This window comes from Oncorhynchus mykiss, chromosome Y (assembly GCF_013265735.2).
Source record: "Oncorhynchus mykiss isolate Arlee chromosome Y, USDA_OmykA_1.1, whole genome shotgun sequence".
Taxonomy (NCBI): Eukaryota; Metazoa; Chordata; class Actinopteri; order Salmoniformes; family Salmonidae; genus Oncorhynchus; species Oncorhynchus mykiss.
The window spans coordinates 29,791,210-29,812,400 of NC_048593.1; the positions used below are offsets into that span (position 1 = coordinate 29,791,210).

The 21,191-nt window shown below is 40.2% G+C and overlaps 1 protein-coding gene across 1 annotated transcript in view; it reads right to left on the reverse strand.

Moving 5' to 3' along the window:
* Positions 1–330: 330 nt before the first annotated feature.
* Positions 331–21,191, reverse strand: part of LOC110509982 (EH domain-containing protein 1) — a 29,891-nt gene continuing 9,030 nt past the window's right edge. The window contains exons 3-5 of the mRNA XM_021591238.2: positions 2,908–3,320; positions 2,582–2,746; positions 331–2,426 (exon numbers count right to left, since the gene is read on the reverse strand). Coding sequence (XP_021446913.1) covers positions 1,905–2,426; positions 2,582–2,746; positions 2,908–3,320 — 1,100 coding nt within the window. The 3' untranslated portion in view covers positions 331–1,904. The remainder of the gene's footprint in view (positions 2,427–2,581; positions 2,747–2,907; positions 3,321–21,191) is intronic.

A 21,191-nucleotide genomic window follows, 5' to 3' on the forward strand; every position in this document is an offset into this window, starting at 1 on the left:
TTCGTGCACATTTTTCATTAAAATACAGCACCAAACATCTTAGTTTGATGTAAAATTGAATAACTAAGACATCTTCCAAATTAGTAACAGATTTCAGTTACCTTGAGGAAGTGTATTCTGGCTACAGAGTATCAAAATGGACAAACTGTACTATTGTAGCTTTTTTTTCAAGTTAAGGTCAAGGGAGTATGCAAACAAACCTGTTCGGTTAGCCGCCAGCTGAACTGAAGCATGCTGACGCTGTCAAACCGTGCATCACTACAACAAGCTAACATTGGCTGCATGAGCTCACATGTTCCCACTGTGAACATTTGGCAAAATTAAAGCATATTTATACAAAGTGTATTTTAATAATGCATTTGAACAGTTAGTACATTTTCAAATAGTTAATTATAAGGACTACTGCACTGGAATGAACAAGGACAATTTTAGCAATGTTTTATCCAGTCATTTCAAAACAGACAAAGTCTATGAAAAACTAATGTATTATAATACAATTTTATTTCAAAATAGACTAAAAACAATGTACATATGAACATTTAAGAGCTGTAAAGTTGAGGCACTTCTACAAAAACGTCTACAGCGACTGTCATTAAAGGCTAACCAAAGATGTGACTGCCAGGGATCAAACTGGGATTTTGAAGCTAGTCTGTCCCCTAAAATCAGTTAATTGGTTTTCCATAAATATATTTGATCAGACATTTTGTTAATGCATACTGTATGCCCAACTAGATCGGTACAATATCAGAAAAAAAAATCCATATGATAAATTGACTGAAATGGCAAAATGTAGCTTAAATGTCACATATTTCATAATTGGACAAAATATGGTTTACAGGAGACAGCTGTTAAAGACACCAGGAGCTAGGCCATGTTGTCCAAGACAAACGTTTGTCTGTGATCTAATACATCTACAAGTCCGTGACAATATGAGGCACAACAATCTGAACTTATTATTCAATAATGAGAAGTTCAGATAATGTAAGGTTGATGTACCATCTGCATGTCAGTTGAGTCTACACAAGAGAACAAAGCAGAAGTGTTTGGCATGCTGGGAAGAACACTAATACCTTGTCTATTGTTATCATTCATTATGGGGTGACCAATATTTGCCCTGCTAACAGGTAGCCCTATATTTGTACTTCTGCAACGCTTGTTTTCAGACTCAAAGAACACTTTGCTTTATAATGGCTTTAGAAAAGCTAAACATACACATTGTTTTGATTAGAAATTATATCATATTTTGATTAAATGTTTGTAAGTAGAATAAATTGACTAAACTCAGACAAATCATATCGAACTTAATGGAAGACAAGGATTAAATATAATTTCCCCCAGCATATATTTGTTATGAGCGTCCCTTATTTCTTTAATCGTTTGATTTGTTGAGTGACCTGTATAAGTATACAAACCCTCTTATACGAGACATTTTTTAATCAAAGGAATAAATTGAATTAACTTTTGGACATGGCCCAATGAGGAAAATTTAAATGCGATTGTACTGTGAGCATGTACTGTGAGCACAAATGACATCAAAGGCCTTATGATAATGATGAGAAATATAAGTAATAATAAAGATCAGGGATTCACAGGTGATGAATAAGTTAAACATGTTTATTTATCTTTTTCTATTTTTGAATGGACTATGCCAATTGTCATATACAGGCTAACATTACTTTAACCCCAACACCACAATTTATGTCACATTCCCATACCCCATAACACCTTATCTAGGCGGTTTGCTATTGAACACCCACTTAACAGTCACATTTACCCTGGCCAAAAATACTAACCCTTTACCTTTTAGCTCATCCCATCCACCCACCCAGCTCTCCCAAACACCTCTAAGCACCATTCTACTTGTTCAGGCCTATTCCAATGCCATATATGACAGATTTCCAATTCTACAGTCCCCTTTTGGAGGGGGGGATAAGGTGTTCTGGCAGGTCAGTGGGAAGCTCGTGACCCTCAAGCTTCACCTTGATCAAGTGATTGGCAAGGGAAAACTCTTCGTCGTCCAGGAAACCGTCCTTGTCTACATCGGCCAGCTTCCAGATCTTCCCCAGCACTGTGTTGGGCAGCTTGGACTTCACCATTTCCTTCTTGGCCATGGCACCAGACACTTTGCCGTTGACAGGAGACAGGGTGTAGAAGATCTCATCGTAGGTGGGTTTGTCTCGTGCCACTACCCACTCCAGCTCATCAATGCCCTCGCCTGCACCCTCGCCGTAGCCATGGCCGAAGGGCCCATTCATGGTGCCCTCGAAGGCACCACCTTGGACTGACTGGCTGGGCATGGCTGCCTCCTCCTGGCGGACGAGGGTCATGAGTTTGGCGATGTCATTGGCTAGCATGTCCTCAACGGCCTCCAGCAGCTTGGGCTTCACCACCTGGAACTTACTGAAGTCCTGGTTTGCCAAGATCTCCTGTGTGTTCATAAAGTTGAAGAGGTCAGGGGAATTCTAGTCAAGTAAAAAGGTATCTGCAATGCTCATCACTACTACCACTATCATTACTTACATGGCCACTTTGGTTAACAGAAGTACTACCTCCACTAGAAAAATAATGTATATTTATGTACCTGCATCTTAGCTAGTTTGGGGAAGTCTCCAGGTGAGATCTGGTGCTCTTTCTCAATCCTCGTGTAGATCTCCCCCAGGTTGGCGATCAGCTCCTTCTTCTTATTATCCTTCCCAAACATATTGGGCATCTCCTTCTTTAGAGAGCTGATAATGTAAGCGTGGACCTGGAGGGAGAGAAGACTAAATCACATCTGGACCTAAACAGCTACCCACTGATCAATTGATTTCAGCACAATGAGGGTGATACAATAATGCAGTAGAGTAATTGCTTTCTGAGATTAATGTTACTGTTAACAAGCCCCAACATTTGAGACCTAGGTCTTACCTTGGCGAGGCGAGCCCGCTTGATGAGGTCATTGAGCTTCCTCAGAGCAGCATTCCGAGGCAGCCCCTGAATATCCTTGAAAAGGTCCTGTTCCTCAGCCTCAAAAAGCTTCCGGTTGTCTGGGACCAGGAGCGGCTGAGCCCAAAAAGAACCGATATACACCCGGATCACCTCTGGAGTGCCAACAATTTTACCAAGAGACCACATGAGGGCGCCATAGACCCTCATCAGCTGCTGCGTGCCAATCTGGTCAGCCTTGTTCAGAACCACCCGCATCTTATCCTCATGGTTCTTCAGGGCGCGGATCACCTCAGAGAATTCATCTGAGATGTCCAGCTTGTGGGCGTCGAAGAGCAGGATGATGCGGTCAACGCGTTCTGCAAACCACTCCAGCACTGCAGCAAAGTCATAACCTGAAGAGAGGAAAGAGAATTGTTCAAATAAAAAAGGGGTGTGAAATCTTCAAAACATCAACGTGAATTAAATCCTTTTATCAAAAAGGTTCAGATTTAAATCATATGAAACTTGTGTGAGACGCGTTCAAACAAATTCCAGTCCAATAAGTTTATGGCATCTGATTATGTACGGAGTGGAAATATTCACATAAATCAACACCAATTTGATTTCAATTGGTGTGAGCTGCTCCTAGTAGTCCATGGGCCACCCACCAAAAAAAGGCTTCAGAAAAGGCATTCTGTGACCCAGGAAACATCATTACGTAGATCAAACTTGTAAGTTTAACATCAATAGTTTTAGATCTTTAATCAAAATTATGATCCAAGGAACTATGTTAACCATATACAGTGATTTTCTGAACAACATTTTTGGTGGGTGACCGTTAGACTAGACCATAGTAAGAGTGTGGTTGTTTCTCTATGCAAATCAAACTCAGATTCCAGCTTATCCTGTCTCCATGGTCTCTCTCCACACAGCAACAGACACCCCCCAGCTACAGAGCCAAAAACAGGTATATTTCACAATGAGACACAAAATGTGTTTTTCCTGTGCCAGGAAAACCTTAACCAAACACCCACCCTGCATTCAAATTTCCATCTTCCTCCCTCTTCTCAGTGTGACACCGACACTGACCCTTCACCCATGACCTCCTGAGCATAGAAATGGATAAAGCAGAATCCAGTTCATTGTACGTGACACACCTAGTAAAGCCTTATGAAATTGATGTGATGATGCAAGCGAATTTGGGGCTCACATGTCACCCTCATGTTCTAAAAGATAAGCGCCAGGTCTTATTCATAGTTGTTTTCTGGAGCACAATGTTGAACACTAGGTCTAGCCTACATAAAACACAACAAAAATATAAAACATGCAACTATTTAGATTTACAGTTCATAAGGAAATTAGTCAATTGAAATGCATTAGGCCCCAATCTATGGATTTCACATGACCGGGAATACAGATATGCATTGGTTGGTTGATTGTGGCATGTGTAATGCTATCCCACTCCTCTTCAATGGCTGTGCGAAGTTGTTGGATATTCGTGGGAACTGGAACAGGTTGTCGTACACGTCAATCCAGAGCATACCAAACATGCTCAACGGATGACATCTGGTGAGTATGCAGGCCATGGCAGAGTTGGGACGACTTCAGCTTCCAGGAATTGTGAGAAGATCCTTGTGACATGGGGCCGTATATTACTATGCTGAAATATGAGTTGATGGCGGCAGATGGATGGCACAACAATGGGCCTCAGGATCTCATCATGGTATCTCTGTGCATTCAAATTGCCATCGATAAAATGCAATCGTGTTCATTGTCCGTAGCTAATGCCTGCCCATACCATAATCCCACCCTGGGGAACTCTGTTCACAACGTTGACATCAGCAAACCGCTCTCCCACACAACGCCATACACAGCTCTGATGGACATTCCTGCAGTCAGTACGCCAATCGCGCACACACACTCAAAACACGAGACATCGGTGGCATTGTTGTGTGTGACAAAACTGCACATTTTAGTGCCCTTTGTCCCCAGCACAAGGTACACCTATGTAATGTGGTTTAATCATCTGCCACACCTGTCAGGTGGATGGATTATCTTGGCAAAGGAGAAATGCTCTCTAACAGGGATGTAAACATTTGAGATAAGCTTTTTGTGCATATGGAAAGATTCTGGGATATTATTTCAGCTCATGAAACCAACACATTACATGTTGCATTTATATTTTTATTAAGTGTGTAATTAATATACATCTCACTCCAAAATAGAACATGTTTAAGCATTTGTTTACGATCAACATTCAAAAGGAAATCAGAATAAATTCTTGGTTCTGAATGAGAACAGACTCTTTATACATTAAAATTTCTCCCATCAAACTTGACATTCACACTTATCTTTTAAATGAAGGGAAGTCCATTCTATTCACTCCATTTCTACGACAGGATTGACTTCGCCCCACACAATATCCTCCCCTGAATGACAAACAGGAAAGAGCCTTTGGCGCATTAATTGTGCAGCGGGGAGACACTGGGACCACAAAGAGACCTCTTCCTCACCTCTGTTTAGAACAGTTATTTATTTGTTCATTCTGAATTGAACTAGAGGGCAGCAGGGCACTGACTCTGCCTTGGCACGCTGTGCTGGAGAAAAACTGTTTAAAGGGAAAGGCCACAATTACTATCAACGTCCACAGTTTTTAAAATGTGCTTGGGAAGTACAATGCAGAGAACAGTCTGACTCAGCGTTCCATTTGAGCAGCGAGAAACAGCTGTCTTCATCCGATCTCATAATTTCTCTCGCACACACATTAAAGAGATCCATTATAAAATGGTGCAGAGCTGTTCTTCTATATGCAATAGCTAGGCTACTTACTTAAAGCCTAGTAAAAAGTAATTTATTTATTAAATCACATTTCTGCTGATTAAACCAGAAGAGAAGCCTGAAAGGCGTCGACCTGTGTGTACGTAGAGCCCGATCTTCCACTGTCGAAGGATTGGTGCTCGACTAATATCACTTTACGTAATTGGTGTCTATAGATTTGTTCAATGTTGTGTTAGTATGTATGTACAGTTGAAGTCGAAGTCTACACACACACACACAAAGTAGCCAAATACATGTAAACTCCGTTTCACAATTGCTGACATTTAATCCTAGTAAATATTCCCCATCTTAGGTCAGTTAGGATCACCACATTATTTTAAGAATGTGAAATGTCAGAATAAGAGAGAATGATTAGTTTCAGCTTTTATTTATTTCATGACATTCCCAGTGGGTTAGAAGTTTACATACACTCAATTAGTATTTGGTAGCATTGCCTTTAAATGTTTTAACTTAGGTCAAACCTTTCAGGTAGACTTCCACAAGCTTCCCACAATAAGTTGGGTGACTTTTGGCCCATTTCTCCTGACAGAGCCAGTTGTAACGGAGTGTGGTTTGTAGGCCTCCTTACACACACACACACACACACACACGTTTTCAGTTCTGCCCACAGATTTTCTATGGGATTGAGGTCAGGGCTTTGTGATGGCCACTCCAATACCTAGACTGTTGTCCTTAAGCCATTTTTCCACAACTTTAAAAGTATGCTTGGGGTCATTGTTCCTTTGGAAAACTCATTTGCAACCAAGCTTTAACTTCCTGACTGATGTCTGGAGATGTTGCATCAAAATATCCACAATTTTCCTGCCTCATGATGCCATCTATTTTGTGAAGTGCACCAGTCCCTCCTGCAGCAAAGCACCCCCACAACATGACATTGTACTTGTACCGTGAAGCACGGGGGTGGCCATCTTTGTCCCCATGTGCAGTTGCAAACCGTAATATGGCGTTTTTGGAGCAGTGGCTTCTTCCTTGCTGAGCGGCCTTTCAGGTTATGTCGCTATAGGACTCGTTTTGCTGTGGATATAGATACTTTTGTTCCTGTTTCCTCCAGCATCTTCACAAGGTCATTTGCTGTTGTTCTAGGATTGATTTGCACTTTTCGCACCAAAGTACATTCATCTGTAGGAGACAGAACGCGTCTCCTTCCTGAGCAGTATGACGGCTGTGTGGTCCCATGGTGTTTATACTTCCGCACTATTGTTTGTACAGATGAATGTGGTACCTTCAGGCATTTGGAAATTGCGCCCAAGGATGAACCAGACAGGTCTTGGCTGATTTCTTTAGATTTTCCCATGATGTCAAGCAAAAGAGGCACCGAATTAGAAGGTAGGCCTTGAAATACATCCACAGGTACACCTCCAATTGACGTCAATTAGCCTATCAGATGCTTCTAAAGCCATGACATATTTTTCTGGAATTTCCAAAGCTGTTTAACTTATGAAAATCACAAGTGCAATATAGGAAAACACAGCTTAGCCTTTTGTTAATCCACCTGTCGTGTCAGATTTTGAAATTATGCTTTACAGCGAAAGCAATTCAAGTGTTTGTGTAAGTTTACCGCTCGCACGATAAAACATTAAGTACACTTAGCATCAGGTAGCTCGGTCACGAAAATCAGAAAAGCAATCAAATTAATTATTTACCTTTGATGATCTTCGGATGTTTTCACTCACGAGACTCCCAGTTACACAAATGTTCCGTTTGTTCCATAAAGATGATTTTTATATCCAAAATACCACCGTTTGTTTGTCGCGTTATGTTCAGAAATCCACAGGAATGAGCGGTCACAACAATGCAGACAAATTCCAAATAGTTTCAATAATGTCCACAGAAACATGTCAAACATTTTTTATAATCAATCCTCAGGTTGTTTTTAAAATATATAATCGATAATATATCAACCACAAATGTCTTTCACAGTAGGAGGGGGGAAAACAATGGCTGTCCAAATTCTGTTGCGCAAGCAAAACTCATGTGACCACTTGACGCGATGTTATCGTTCTGGCTCATTTTTCAAAATAAAAGCCTGAAACCATGTCTGAAGACTGTTGACACCTTGAGGAAGCGATAGGAAAAGGTATCTTGTTCATATCCCTTTAAATCCAGCAAAGGGAGGCTATGGAACATGGAGTTTTCAAAATAGAAGCCACTTCCTGTTTTGGTTTTCCTCAGGGTTTCGCCTGCAATATCAGTTCTGTTATACACAGACAATATTTTGACAGTTTTGGAAACTTGAGTGATTTCTATCCAATACTAATACTAATAATAATAATAATAATAATAATAATAATAATACTACTAATAATACTAATTATTATTATTATTATTATTATTATTATTATTATTATTATTATTATTATTATTATTATTATTATTATTATTATTATAATAATAATAATAATAATAATAATAATAATATGCATATATTAGCAACTGAGACTGAGGAGCTGGCCGTTTACAATGGGCACCTTTTCATCCAAGCTACTCAATACTGCCCCTGCAGCCATATGAAGTTAAAGGCACAGTCATGTAGACTTCTGACCCAATGGAATTGTGATATAGTGAATAAGTGAAATAATCTGTCTAAACAATTGTTGGAAAAATGACTTGTGTCATGCACAAAGTAGATGTCCTAACAGACTTGCCAAAACTATAGTTTGTTCACAAGAAATTTGTGGAGTGGTTGAAAAATTAATGACTCCAACCTAAGTGTAAGTAAACATCCGACTACAACTGTATGTATGGATCTAAGTTGTTTTGTCAGAGCCAAGAGTCAATTAAACAGTACAGTAGTTTGTTAGGATTGTTATTCACTAGGATAATAAGCACAGTAAGTAATAAGTTGGCTTTAGTGAATCACAGGAAAGTATTCTTCCGTCAGTCTGGGTTTTGTGCCAACGTCAGCAGGATGTGTGATCTCTGGACCGATCTGAGGGCAATGAGGGCGTTACCTGGCAAAGTCCACGAGAACAGCTCCACTTATCTCTACTCCCTTTAAGGAGGGATGTACTGGCAATAAAGTCAGGGATGTCAAATCTACACCGAGAAGATCAAAAAGCACAGCAGGTCACAATTCTTCACATTTAACCTGAAGGTTAATTGTTGCCACACCACATTGTAACTGAACAATCAATCTCTGGTGAAATAAAGTTGAACACTTCAAGGTGAGCTCAATCACAAGAGAGAAAGAACATTCTGAATATTCAACCTTACCTCTTACCAGCCAATCAACTGTATGTCAGGCCCACCCAAAGCAAGCAAGTACCCACTGCAATGTTCCAACATCTAGTGGAAAGTCTTCCCAGAAGAGCAGAGGCTGTTATAGCAGCAAAGGAGGGACCTTGGATGTACACAGATAGCTAACAATAATATGCATGTCAAACTCTCTTGGCTGAAATTGGTGGAGAGAACTACTGGCACACAGTTTAGGCACTCATGCATACCCCACAAGACATGACAAGTCCAGAGCAGACTATGGTAGGTGCACAGTACTACATGGAACTCTGTTCCACATCAAGTAACTCAAAGCAGTAAAATGAGATTTAAATTATATATTTTTTAATAATATATATATATATATATATATATATATATTTGTAATTTTTTAAAATATTATATATATTTTTTAAAACACCTTAAGGAACAACAGGGACTGTGAAGAACACATATTGGGCACACACTTAATGTTGTGAATGTATTGTAATGTTTTAAAACATTTATAACTGCCTTACATTTTTCTGGACCCTAGGAAGAGTAGTTGCTGCCTTGGTAGCAGCTAACGGGGATCCATAATAAATACAAATACCAACTCCATATTAATGCCCATGATTTTGGAATGAGATGTTCGACGAGCCGGTGTCCACATAGCAGATACACTATATGGCCAAAAATATCAGCAACTATCTGCTATGAACGCACGCATGGAGTTGAGAACAATACCAAACTAGGGGAGATCATTTCTCATTTCAAAATCATGTAATAATAGAGAATGTGGCACTGCCTAGGGTGAGAACGATCACTGTATGCTGAGCTGGTGGAGAATGTCTGCGTCATACCTATATGAAGCATAGGTTAGAAATTTGAGACAATCCTTGCAGGGCTCAGAAAGAGACATACTCAGCTGTCTGTCCGATAGGCGCATACAAACAGGCATGCTGCTAGGCACCTACACAGCTTACTCAAAATACTGTCCAGATAGACATCCACGCATTCATAACCTATTGTCAGTGCATTCCATCAGTTTGGCTTAGATATTAACTGTGTAAATCATGTCTGAACTTAATAAACCATGCTAGTGAAACCTGATCCATGTGGGGGGGAGATAAAGAATGCTTTCAAAGACTGACAGTTAACCACCCCCTGCCTGGCATCACTTCCTACTATGTGGTCCTACTGACGTGTACTTGCTGGTCATGAGGTCATGAACACCGCTGGCCTTGTCATGAGTTACATTACTGGTTATTTGGTACATGGTGGTCCCCAACAGCTCAACTCCTTCACCCCTAACAATAGGCAGGGTCATTATCAATGTCCTGGTGGATAGAACAGGAGACTGGGTAGTATAACATCTAATAACTATCTCCTCTGTGTCCCCTTGGGAAATGGCTAGCTTTTCACACTAATGGGGGTCATATGCATGGCATCCCCTCTCCAGTTAATAGAAAGGCTTGGAACAGAGGAAGGATCTAGGAATATGTTCATGGAATGGAAATTACAATTCCACAATACAATGGATAATTACTTATTTGTTGGCACAGGGCCTGTTTTTGATGGAACATGTTGGTATCCTGTATGGCCTGAGGTCAAATGATTCATTGTGGGATGTGTGTGAATGTATGCATTCGTTCAACAAACTAAAAAAACTGAACTTAATACATTTCAGAAATATAAAAGAAACAGGCATAGGGAGGTGGACATGAACACTTTCTCCTTTAAGGTTAAGGAACCAGCCACGTTGCATAAGGTGTTTGTGGTCACTGGTTAACCACATGGGTTCAAATCTCTTCCAACTCACTTGCTGACAGCAGACACAGCAACCCCTTTATTACCAGCCTTAATTTGCCAGGAATTGTCTAAGCGTGAGAGAGAATGCCCGTGACACCCGAAACCGGGAGAAACCTTGGGAGTCACCGAGGAGGACCTTGAGCATGTATACAGTAAATAATGAACGGTCTGTCTAAGTGAACCTTGCAGGACATGCTAGAGTGGCAAGGACATCACCCAATTCACCTGCCGTACCTTCACAGATAAAGTAGTAACCTAGATTCACTACTGTAACCCTGAGGCAAAATAGCAGCGCACTTATTTGTTAAAGTCCTCACTCTAGCACCCTAAAAGAAAGGTAGCTAAATAGCCTACTCTTTTTTCCATATAGCCTAGTCCAGAAGGCCATAGTATTATGATTAACAGAATTGTAAAGCAGCCATGGAGCTGAACTAGTGGACAAATACATAGTCAGAAGACTTGAGATTATTAACTGCCCTTGCCAGGTTTGAGCCAGGGCAAATGAGACAAGTATCACTTTGAGGCAGATAACACACTACAACAAAAAATAACTGTTTTAAGTGAGATGTAGGCATCGGTATGAGGATGAAAAAGGAAATTCATCAGTACCACAATGCCTACTCTCCACCATAATAACAAGATAACTAATGTAAAACACATATGGGTTAAAAACTTTTGAGAAAGCACACAGTTTGAAAGATATGGCAAATAGAAATTAAACCGGATGGACATCAGAAATAAATGGGAGAGGAAGGACAGGAGTACAACAACAAAAATAGAACTACTGTAAAACACCTCCAGGCTGTGTAAAGGCTATTTGACCAAGGCAAGTGATGAGTGCTCCATCAGATACCCTGGCCTCCAGTCACCTGACCTCCAGTCACCTGACCTCCAGTCACCTGACCTCCAGTCACCTGACCTCCAGTCACCTGACCTCCACACAATTGAGATGGTTTGGGATGAGTTGGACAGCAGAGTGTGAATGAAAAGCAGACAAGTCCTCAGCATATGTGAGAATTCCTTCAAGACTGTAGGAAAATTATTCCAGGTGAAGCTGGTTGAGAGAATGCCAAGGGTGTGCAAAGATGTAATGAAGGCAAAGGGTGGCTACTTTGAAGAATCTCAAACAGAGTTGTTTAACACTTTTTTGGGTATTACATGATTCACTATGTGTTATTTCATAGTTTTGATGTCTTCACTATTATTCTACAAAGTAGAAAATAGTAAAAAAAATTAAGAAAAACCCAAGTGTCCAAACTTGACTGGTACTGTAAATATAAAATAATAAGTCCCATCTCGAAAATAAATCACTATTCTCCTTGGTAACCCGGTATTTCCCACAGAAACCCGGAAGTGTCATTCAAAAGAATTATAAAACATAAATGTCTGGAGTTGATTAGAGCTTTGATCAGCATGAAAACTCAAAACTTGATTCTACTTGAGCCTGATGAGTCATTTACAGTTGAAGTCAGGTTAACATAATGACCATTGAGGTTGGAGTCACTCCAAATTTCTTGTTAACAAACTATAGTTTTGGCAAGTCGGTTAGGACATCTACTTTGTGCATGACACTAAATTGACTGTGCCTTTAACCTCTTGAACCTCTGGGGGCAGTATTTCATTTTTGGATGAAAAACGTTCCCGTTTTAAACAAGATATTTTGTCACGAAAAGATGCTTGACTATGCATATAATTGACAGCTTTGGAAAGAAAACACTGACGTTTCCAAAACTGCAAAGATATTTTCTGTGAGTGCCACAGAACTAATGCTACAGGCAAAACCAAGATGAAATTTCATACAGGAAGTGAGCCAGATTATGAATGCGCTGTGTTCCAATGTCTCCTTATATGGCTGTGAATGCGCAAGGAATGAGCCTACACTTTCTGTCGTTTCCCCAAGGTGTTTGCAGCATTGTGACGTATTTGTAGGCATATCATTAGAAAATTGACCATAAGAGACTACATTTACCAGGTAAGTGTCCTCCGTCGAAACTATTGCGTAATCTCCAGGTGCGTGCATTTTTCAATTTGGTTCAGAGGAGAAACCAAACTGCCTCGAGTGATTTATCATCGAATAGATATGTGAAAACACCTTGAGGATTGATTCTAAACAACGTTTGCCATGTTTGTCGATATTATTGAGTTAAATTGGAAAAAAGTTTGCCGTTGTAATGACTGAATTTTCGGGTTTTTTTCTCAGCCAAACGTGATGAACAAAACGGAGCGATTTCTCCTACACAAATAATATTTTTGGAAAAACTGAACATTTGCTATCTAACAGAATCTCCTCATTGAAAACATCCGAAGTTCTTCAAAGGTAAATGATACGGGTTTGCTCGTCGCAACAGGTTAAACAGCTTAGAAAATTCCAGAAAATGATATCATGGCTTTAGAAGCTTCTGATAGACATCATTTGAGTCACTGGGAGGTGTACCTGTGGATGTATTTCAAGGCTTACCTTCAAACTCAGTGCCTCGTTGCTTGACATCATGGGAAAATCAAAAGAAATCAGCCAAGACCTCAGAAAAAAACAAACAATTGTAGACCCCCACAAGTCTGGTTCAGCCTTGGGAGCAATTTCCAAAATGCCTAAAAAAAAAAAGGTACCACATTCATCTGTACAAACAATAGTGAGCAAGTATAAACACCATAGGTCCACGCAGCCGTCATACCGCTCAGGAAGGAGACTCATTATGTCTCCTAGAGATTAACATACTTGTGCGAAAAGTGCAAATCAATCCCAGAACAACAGCAAAGGACCTTGTGAAGATGCTGGAAGAAACGGGCACAAAGGTATCTGTATCCACAGTAAAACGAGTCCTATATCGACATAACCTGAAAGACCGCTCAGCAAGGAAGAAGCCACTGCTCCAAAAGCGCCATAAAAAAGCCAGACCACGGTTTGCACATGTGAGGACAAAGATCGTACTTTTTGGAGAAATGTCCTCTGGTCTGATGAAACAAAAATAGAACTGTTTGGCTATAATGACCATCGTTATGTTCGGAGGAAAAAGGGGGAGGCCTGCAAGCCGAAGAACACCATCCCAACCGTGAAGCATGGGGGTGGAAACATCATGTTGTGGGGGTGCTTTGCTGCAGGAGGGACTGGTGCACTTCATAAAATAGATGGCATCATGAGAGAGGACAATTATGTGGATATATTGACGCAAAATCAAGACATCAGTCAGGAAGTTAAACCTTGGTCGCAAATGGGTCTCCAAATGTACAATGACCCCAAGCATACTTCCAAAGTTGTGGCAAAATGGCTTAAGGACAACAAAGTCTAGGTATTGGAGTGGCCATCACAAAGCCCTGACCTCAATCCTATAGAAAATTTGTGGGCAGAACTGAAAAGGTGAGTGCGAGCAAGGAGGCCAACAGGAGGAATGGGCCAAAATTCCCCCAACTTATTGTGGGAAGCTTGTGGAAGGCTACCAGAAATATTTGACCTAAGTTAAACAATTTAACCTCTCTGATCTACCCATCCCGGATCGTGAATACAGACTCAAGCTCATTACCATTACGCAACGTTAACTATTCATGAAAATCGCAAATGAAATGAAATAAATATGCTAGCTCTCAAGCTTAGCCTTTTGTTAACAACACTGTCATCTCAGATTTTCAAAATATGCTTCTCAACCATAGGAAAACAATAATTTGTGTTACAGTAGCTAGCTAGCGTAGCATTTAGCGTTAGCATTATCATTAGCATTTAGCAGGCAACACTTTCAAAAACCAGAAAAGCATTCAAATAAAATCATTTACCTTTGAAGAACTTCAGATGTTTTCAATTAGGAGACTGTTAGATAGCAAATGTTCAGTTTTTCCTGAAATATTATTTGTTTAGGAGAAATGGCTCCGTTTGGTGCGTCACGTTTGGCTACAAAAAAAAAACGAAAATCCAGTCATCAATTACGCCGAACTTTTTTCCAAATTAACTCCATAATATCGACTGAAACATGGCAAACGTTGTTTAGAACCAATCCTCAAGGTGTTTTTCACATATCTCTTCGATGATATATCCTTCGTGGAAGTGTGCATTCCATTCTGAATCCCAGGACAAAATGATATTGTATACACCGGTCAGCAACGTTTATGGCTGAAAAATCCTTTGTATATTATGCCCTCTTGGGTAAAAAAATTAAACTAGCTCCAGTAGGCTAATCTGAGTGTGAACTGTATTATAGGGACTGGAATTACACACATGGTTCAAACTATGACAAAGCAGAAGAGACCATGCGATTCTGGTGAAGCACGAGGCCTACAAAGTCACAAGTATAGGTTAGCAAAATTGAAATATAATAGGGCCTAATGGTATAATTAGTAGGCTGACGCACACACATAATATTTCCCCTAATGTTTTTAGCCTTCCTCGTTCTCTCCATTGTTGCTTCATTCATTCCTCGCTTCTAGAAGTTAAATATGTTTGTCCTCATCTTAATTTGAATGACATCCTTGAATAATATAGGACTAGAACTAGATGCAGAAGACTTTCACTTCTTTTCAGGAAGATTGAATGGTTATGGGTCTAAATAAATAACTGCTATACCCTACCGCCATCACGGGTTCACTCCTTTTAACCTGAGTTTTATTGGGCTGCTGTATTTAACATTGGGGGGAAAAAAAGAGCTTGCGTCCCTCTTCGAATGGTCTATTGGTATAAGAAAAATCATGTCCAGCAAGCTAGTCTAGATTTTCTGCATGGGACTCCAAGAGCTAAGGAGCATTTGTTAAAGAGGCCAGCAGAGCACAGGTGCTTGCACGAGAGGATATAAGTTAAGCTTATTATGCATTACGCGCAATTAAATAAAGCTAATACTGCATTGAATTCATTACTGGAAAGAGGTAGGCTAGAACATCTAAATACAGTGCATTTGGAAAGTATTCCGACCCCTTGACTTTCCACATTGTTACGTTACAGCCTTATTCTAAAATGGTTTAAATTTACACACAATGCACCATAATGACAAAACATAAAAAGGTTTAGAAATGTTTGCTAATTTATTAAAAACGGGGGTGCAACTCAATATTACGTTTTTTTATTTTGTTGGCTCAGTGTATATTTAAGCATTAAGCACGGAGGGGTGTGGTATATGGCTGTTCCAATGCACAACGCAACGCAGTGCCTGGATACTGCCATTAGCCATAGTATATTGGCCATATCACACAAACCCCTGAAGTGCCTTATTGCTTTTATAAACTGGTTACCAAGGCAATTAGAATAGTAAAAAGTCATTTGTCATTCCCGTGGTCTGATACACCACGACTTTCAGACAATCATTGAGGGTTTGAACCACCCAATTTATAAACATTTTAATAGCAGGACACTAAAGTTATTCCACTGAAGAATTAGGCTGTTTGAGTAGGTTTGAATCCTAAGCAACCTGCATACACGTTGTTTGAAGTACAATAGACCAACAAAGCTGTTGTAGGAAGTCAAAGCTGTGTGCTGAAAAACCTTGGTAGAGCATGGGTGGAGTAGGCATTGTGGTGCTCATGTGAATTTCCTATTTTGTTTTAGACTGATGAGTACTTCTCACTTAAAAAAAAAATTGTTTTGACTATCCATGGTTTTTACATCGGAAGGTGATTCCATTATAACACAGCAATACATAAGTAAAAATACAAAATGACAAATGGCAACAGAAATAGTGTAGTAATTCATATTTATTTAATATTAAAAAAGCAGATTTTGCAGAGGGATGCGAAAAACCAGAAATCCATTTAAGCCAATGGAGTTAACTGGAAAAAAAGACAAATCGAGCAAGCTCCTGGAAAATAAAAAATAATCAATATGTAGCCTACCCATCAACCATTTACATACATTATTGACGGTCACATTAGGTGGCTCTGAGAGCAAGGCATGAAGTGGCACAAACCGCTCTGTGTTCTGCGCCAGCAGAGTGCCTGTGCTACTTCTCCCCATGACATCCTATTCACCCACTCGATGGAAACGACTTGGGATACACCTAGGGGACGGCACCGGTGTGGCAGATACACAGATTTGGTCATCCAAAAGGTTTCCCGGGAAAACGGTGGTCTTCTCTGATATCGCACAGCGTAGGAGCTGGATGTTCCAGAAGATAAACTAGTACAGAGAGGGCCTTGTGCTCCATCAATCAGCTGGTGTACGCATTTCAGGGAACACAATCCACCACCCTGCCACAAAGCAGCGTGTCCCTGGGATGTACCGTAGGGGTGGAGTGCATCTGGGAATTCTTTATACTTCTATTGGTCATTTTTTAAGCTAGGACTCCGGTGCACAGACAGGAGCACTACAGTAAAGTAGATGGTAATTCACCATAACGTTGGATGCCAACTGACGATAAACTCCACAGAAGAAAAGGCGGGGGCAACAACGCTGGTTGGTAGCTAGCTAGGACAACAGTAGACAGTGTCCTTCACCCCAGCCTGTCGGGTACCGTTTTCCTGCAGTTCTGTGAACTGGTTGCTAGCTAGCTAAGTAGGACTTCAGTACACAGCAGGCGGAATTGTTAGCTAGCTCGCACACCAGTAGACAGCGTACTTTGCAGGTGGTTGGCATGCAGGAGAAAAGGACACTGTGCTAGCTAGTTAACTATTAGGAACCCAATGGAATGCTCGAGGTCTGAATTGCGGGTCGCAATCACACACTGTTGGCAAGACGCGCACACTAGAACACACAACAGTCCCTGTCCATTGCAACTAAGCAATGCTCTGAAGAGCCACCTAATAAGCACACACCATGTGTGTGTCTGTGCGCACAAGTTGGGACCGGGGTGTCAAAACTATACACGAAAGAGAAATGGTTAAAACCCTGCCTATTTCTACCATTTCGCATCTTAAAATCTGATTTTAAATCTAACCACACAGGTTACTTTATGCCTAGCCCCAACCATAAATTAAAACCAAAAAGCTAATACTTATGAATTTTTACAACAACCCATTTTGACTTTGTGGCTGTGGTAACCGTTCAGATTCCATGGCTGTAATGTTAACGCTTACAGGCTGACTACACCGCTCGCGTCGCATGTGCGAGTGTTGCAAAATAAAATGTAGAAATCTATGTTATTCAATTATTGCGCGTGCCAATAAGAGTCTGCAATGCCAAGTGCTAAATTAGAAGTTAGTTCTGACGCATATTGCGCTGTAAGTCCTACCTCTCCCATCTCCTCATTGGTTTATAGAAGCAGGTACCCACTGAAAGACGAACGAGGTCAGTGGCAGTAACGCACCTAATTTGTGAAAGTTGCCAATTGCATTATAAAGTCCAGAGAAGAAAAAGCCTGGAAAAAGGAGATGACTAGAAACGAGTCAGTTGACCATTTTAGGTGTGAATTAATTGTTGGATTAGAGGACCTTGTGCATTTCACGTAAAATAACAACTCAATGTTTATATCCCAGGACAAATTAGCTAACAGCAAGCTAGCTAAATTGCCATACATGTTTAATGCTTCGACCTGTCCCCAAATGAATATAATTGGTTCAGAGTTTGTTTTGATATTTTAACCTGCGTGTCGTGATCGCGTTTGGTGTGGGGGGACAAAATACATTTATGCACGATGGCGCACATGCGCAGTCTGTTTGGGTTCCATGTTATGCTGCATTTAGACGAAGGAAAAGACAAGAAAAGCATGAAAAGACAAGAAAGCATGAAAAACTGACGTCAAAAGCAAGCCAGTATGCATTGCTATGGTTATTTCAGTAAACAAACCAATCAACATCTGGTAGAAAACAACACTATGGCAGACAGCAAAAGTGGAAATATTTGAACTCCGCCTACCATGGTGGCTGACCTCAAAGGCATTTACCATTGTGCTCGCATTGAAAACAATGATATCCGGTTTGCCGTCTACCATCTAAAACACTACAAACCCTGTCATGAACACATTATCTTGACACTATTTAAAACTGACAGTCTGGTGATGACAGGACACTTGTTCTTCATTCACTCAGTACTGATTGAACTTTAACCATTGCATGCATAATGCGTGGCAGTTTTCCAAAGTTGCGCATTGACTAGGAGCTTTACTTAGCTAGCTGTGATTTGTTTGTGGAAGAATGCGGGATAGCTATATTGTGCCGGTGCATGAGCCGTCCATTCAGCTAACATTACAGCCTTGGTGCTAGCTAACGTTACTGGCTAAAGTTAGTTGGCTAGCCAACTGGCAATATAAGCCAAGGACGTTTGCTATGCTTTTTGTGCTTATTACACGCAAGTGTCAAAGACCAACAGTTTACACAAAAGACTTCAGCCATGTGAAAAACCTGCCATAGCAAAATATAGTTAAGATTCCTTTGCATGTAGCTTGCCTCTCATCCGACTGGTGTTAACTAGCTACTTGCACTGTTAATGCGCAACTCAATTGCTTAGGTCCAGTTTTAGAACTCAGATGTGTCTGAAAAGATGTTAGCATTGTCGGAAATTCTACAACATCGTTGGTGCTTATTGGACAGAAATGAGCATGTGAGTGACAAATTTAATACAAACTGTTGCACCTACAAACATATTCAGTCTTAAATGTGGAAAGTCTAATGGTGACTAAATGGATGCTGTAGCCTAGTTTTAAAATCAGACATCTGGAATTTCAGCTAGGTTTGGGCAAAGAAATAATGTCCAACAAAGCCATTCTGTTAACCAGTTAGAGCTCTAGGGGCGCTATTTCATTTTTGGATAAAAAACGTTCCCGTTTTAAGCGCGATATTTTGTCACGAAAAGATGCTCGACTATGCATATTCTTGACAGTTTTGGAAAGAAAACATTCTGAAGTTTCAGAATCTGCAAAGATTTTGTCTGTAAGTGCCCCAGAACTCATTCTACAGGCGAAACCAAGATGATGCATCACCCAGGAATTAGCAGAATTTCTGAAGCTCTGTTTTCCATTCTCTCCTTATATGGCTGTGATTGCGCAACGAATGAGCCTACACTTTCTGTCGTTCGCCCAAGGTCTTAGCAGCATTGTGACGTATTTGTAGGCATATCATTGGAAGATTGACCATAAGAGACTACATTTTCCAAGTGTCCGCCTGGTGTCCTGCGTCGAATTCGGTGCGCAATTGCCAGCTGCTTCTACTTTACCATTTGATTCAGGGGAGAAAGCATGTGTCCAAGAACGATGTATCAATGAAGAGATATGTGAAAAACACCTTGATGATTGATTCTAAACAACGTTTGCCATGTTTTCAGTCGATATTATGGAGTTAATTTGGAAAAAAGTTTGCGTTTTGAGGACTGAATTTATGGATTTTTTTTGGTAGCCAAATGTGATGTATAAAAACGGAGCTATTTCTAATACACAAGGAATCTTTTTGGAAAAACTGAGCATCTGCTATCTAACTGAGAGTATCCTCATTGAAAACATCAGAAGTTCTTCAAAGGTAAATTATTTTATTTGAAGGCTTTTATGTTTTTGTTAATGTTGCGTGCTGGATGCTAACGCTAATGCTAATGCTAAATGCTAACGCGAAATGCTAACTCTAGCTAGCTACTTTTACACAAATTATTGTTTTCCTATGGTTGAGAAGCATATTTTGAAAATCTGAGATGACAGTGTTGTTTACAAAAGGCTAAGCTTGAGAGATGGCATATTTATTTCATTTGCGATTTTCATAAATAGTTAACGTTGTGTTATGCTAATGAGCTTGCTGATAGATTTACACAATCCTGGATACAGGGGTTTTTTCATAGCTAAACGTGACGCAGAAAACGGAGCGATTTGTCCTAAACAAATAATCTTTCAGGAAAAACTGAACATTTGTTATCTGAGAGTCTCCTCATTGAAAACATCTGAAGTTCTTCAAAGGTAAATGATTTTTTTGAATGCTTTTCTGTTTTTTTGTGTAAATGTTGCCAGCTGAATGCTAATGCTAAATGCTACGTTAGCCATCAATACTGTTACACAAATGCTTGTTTTGCAATGGTTGAGAAGCATATTTTGAAAATCTGAGATGACAGTGTTGTTAACAAAAGGCTAAGCTTGAGAGCTAGCATATTTATTTCATTTCATTTGCGATTTTCATGAATAGTTAACGTTGCGTTATGGTAATGAGCTTGAGTCTGTATTCACGAACCCGGATCCGGGATGGGGAGATCAGAAAGGTTAACAGAGTTACTCAATGAAAATGAAAACAAAAGGATGAAAGGGAAAGTAGTTTGGAGTGGGATGAGAGAATTTGTGAAGGGAGATGGGCTAACAGCGTTCAATTTGGACATGTGCCACAGTCACAGGGATAATGGGGAAGTGTACTGCAGTGACCCTGCATTGACTGCGGTGTGGGTTTCCTATGAGTGTCTGTGTGGTGTGTGGTGTGTGTGTGTGTGTGTGTGTGTTTCCTATGCGTGTTTCCTATGTGTGTTTTAGCCCGTGTCTGTGTAGTATGCATGTTATAAAGAGATAAGAGGACAGCTTGGGGAAAATACAACCAACAACCTCCTATTTTCCATCAGTGACTAATGATTGTAG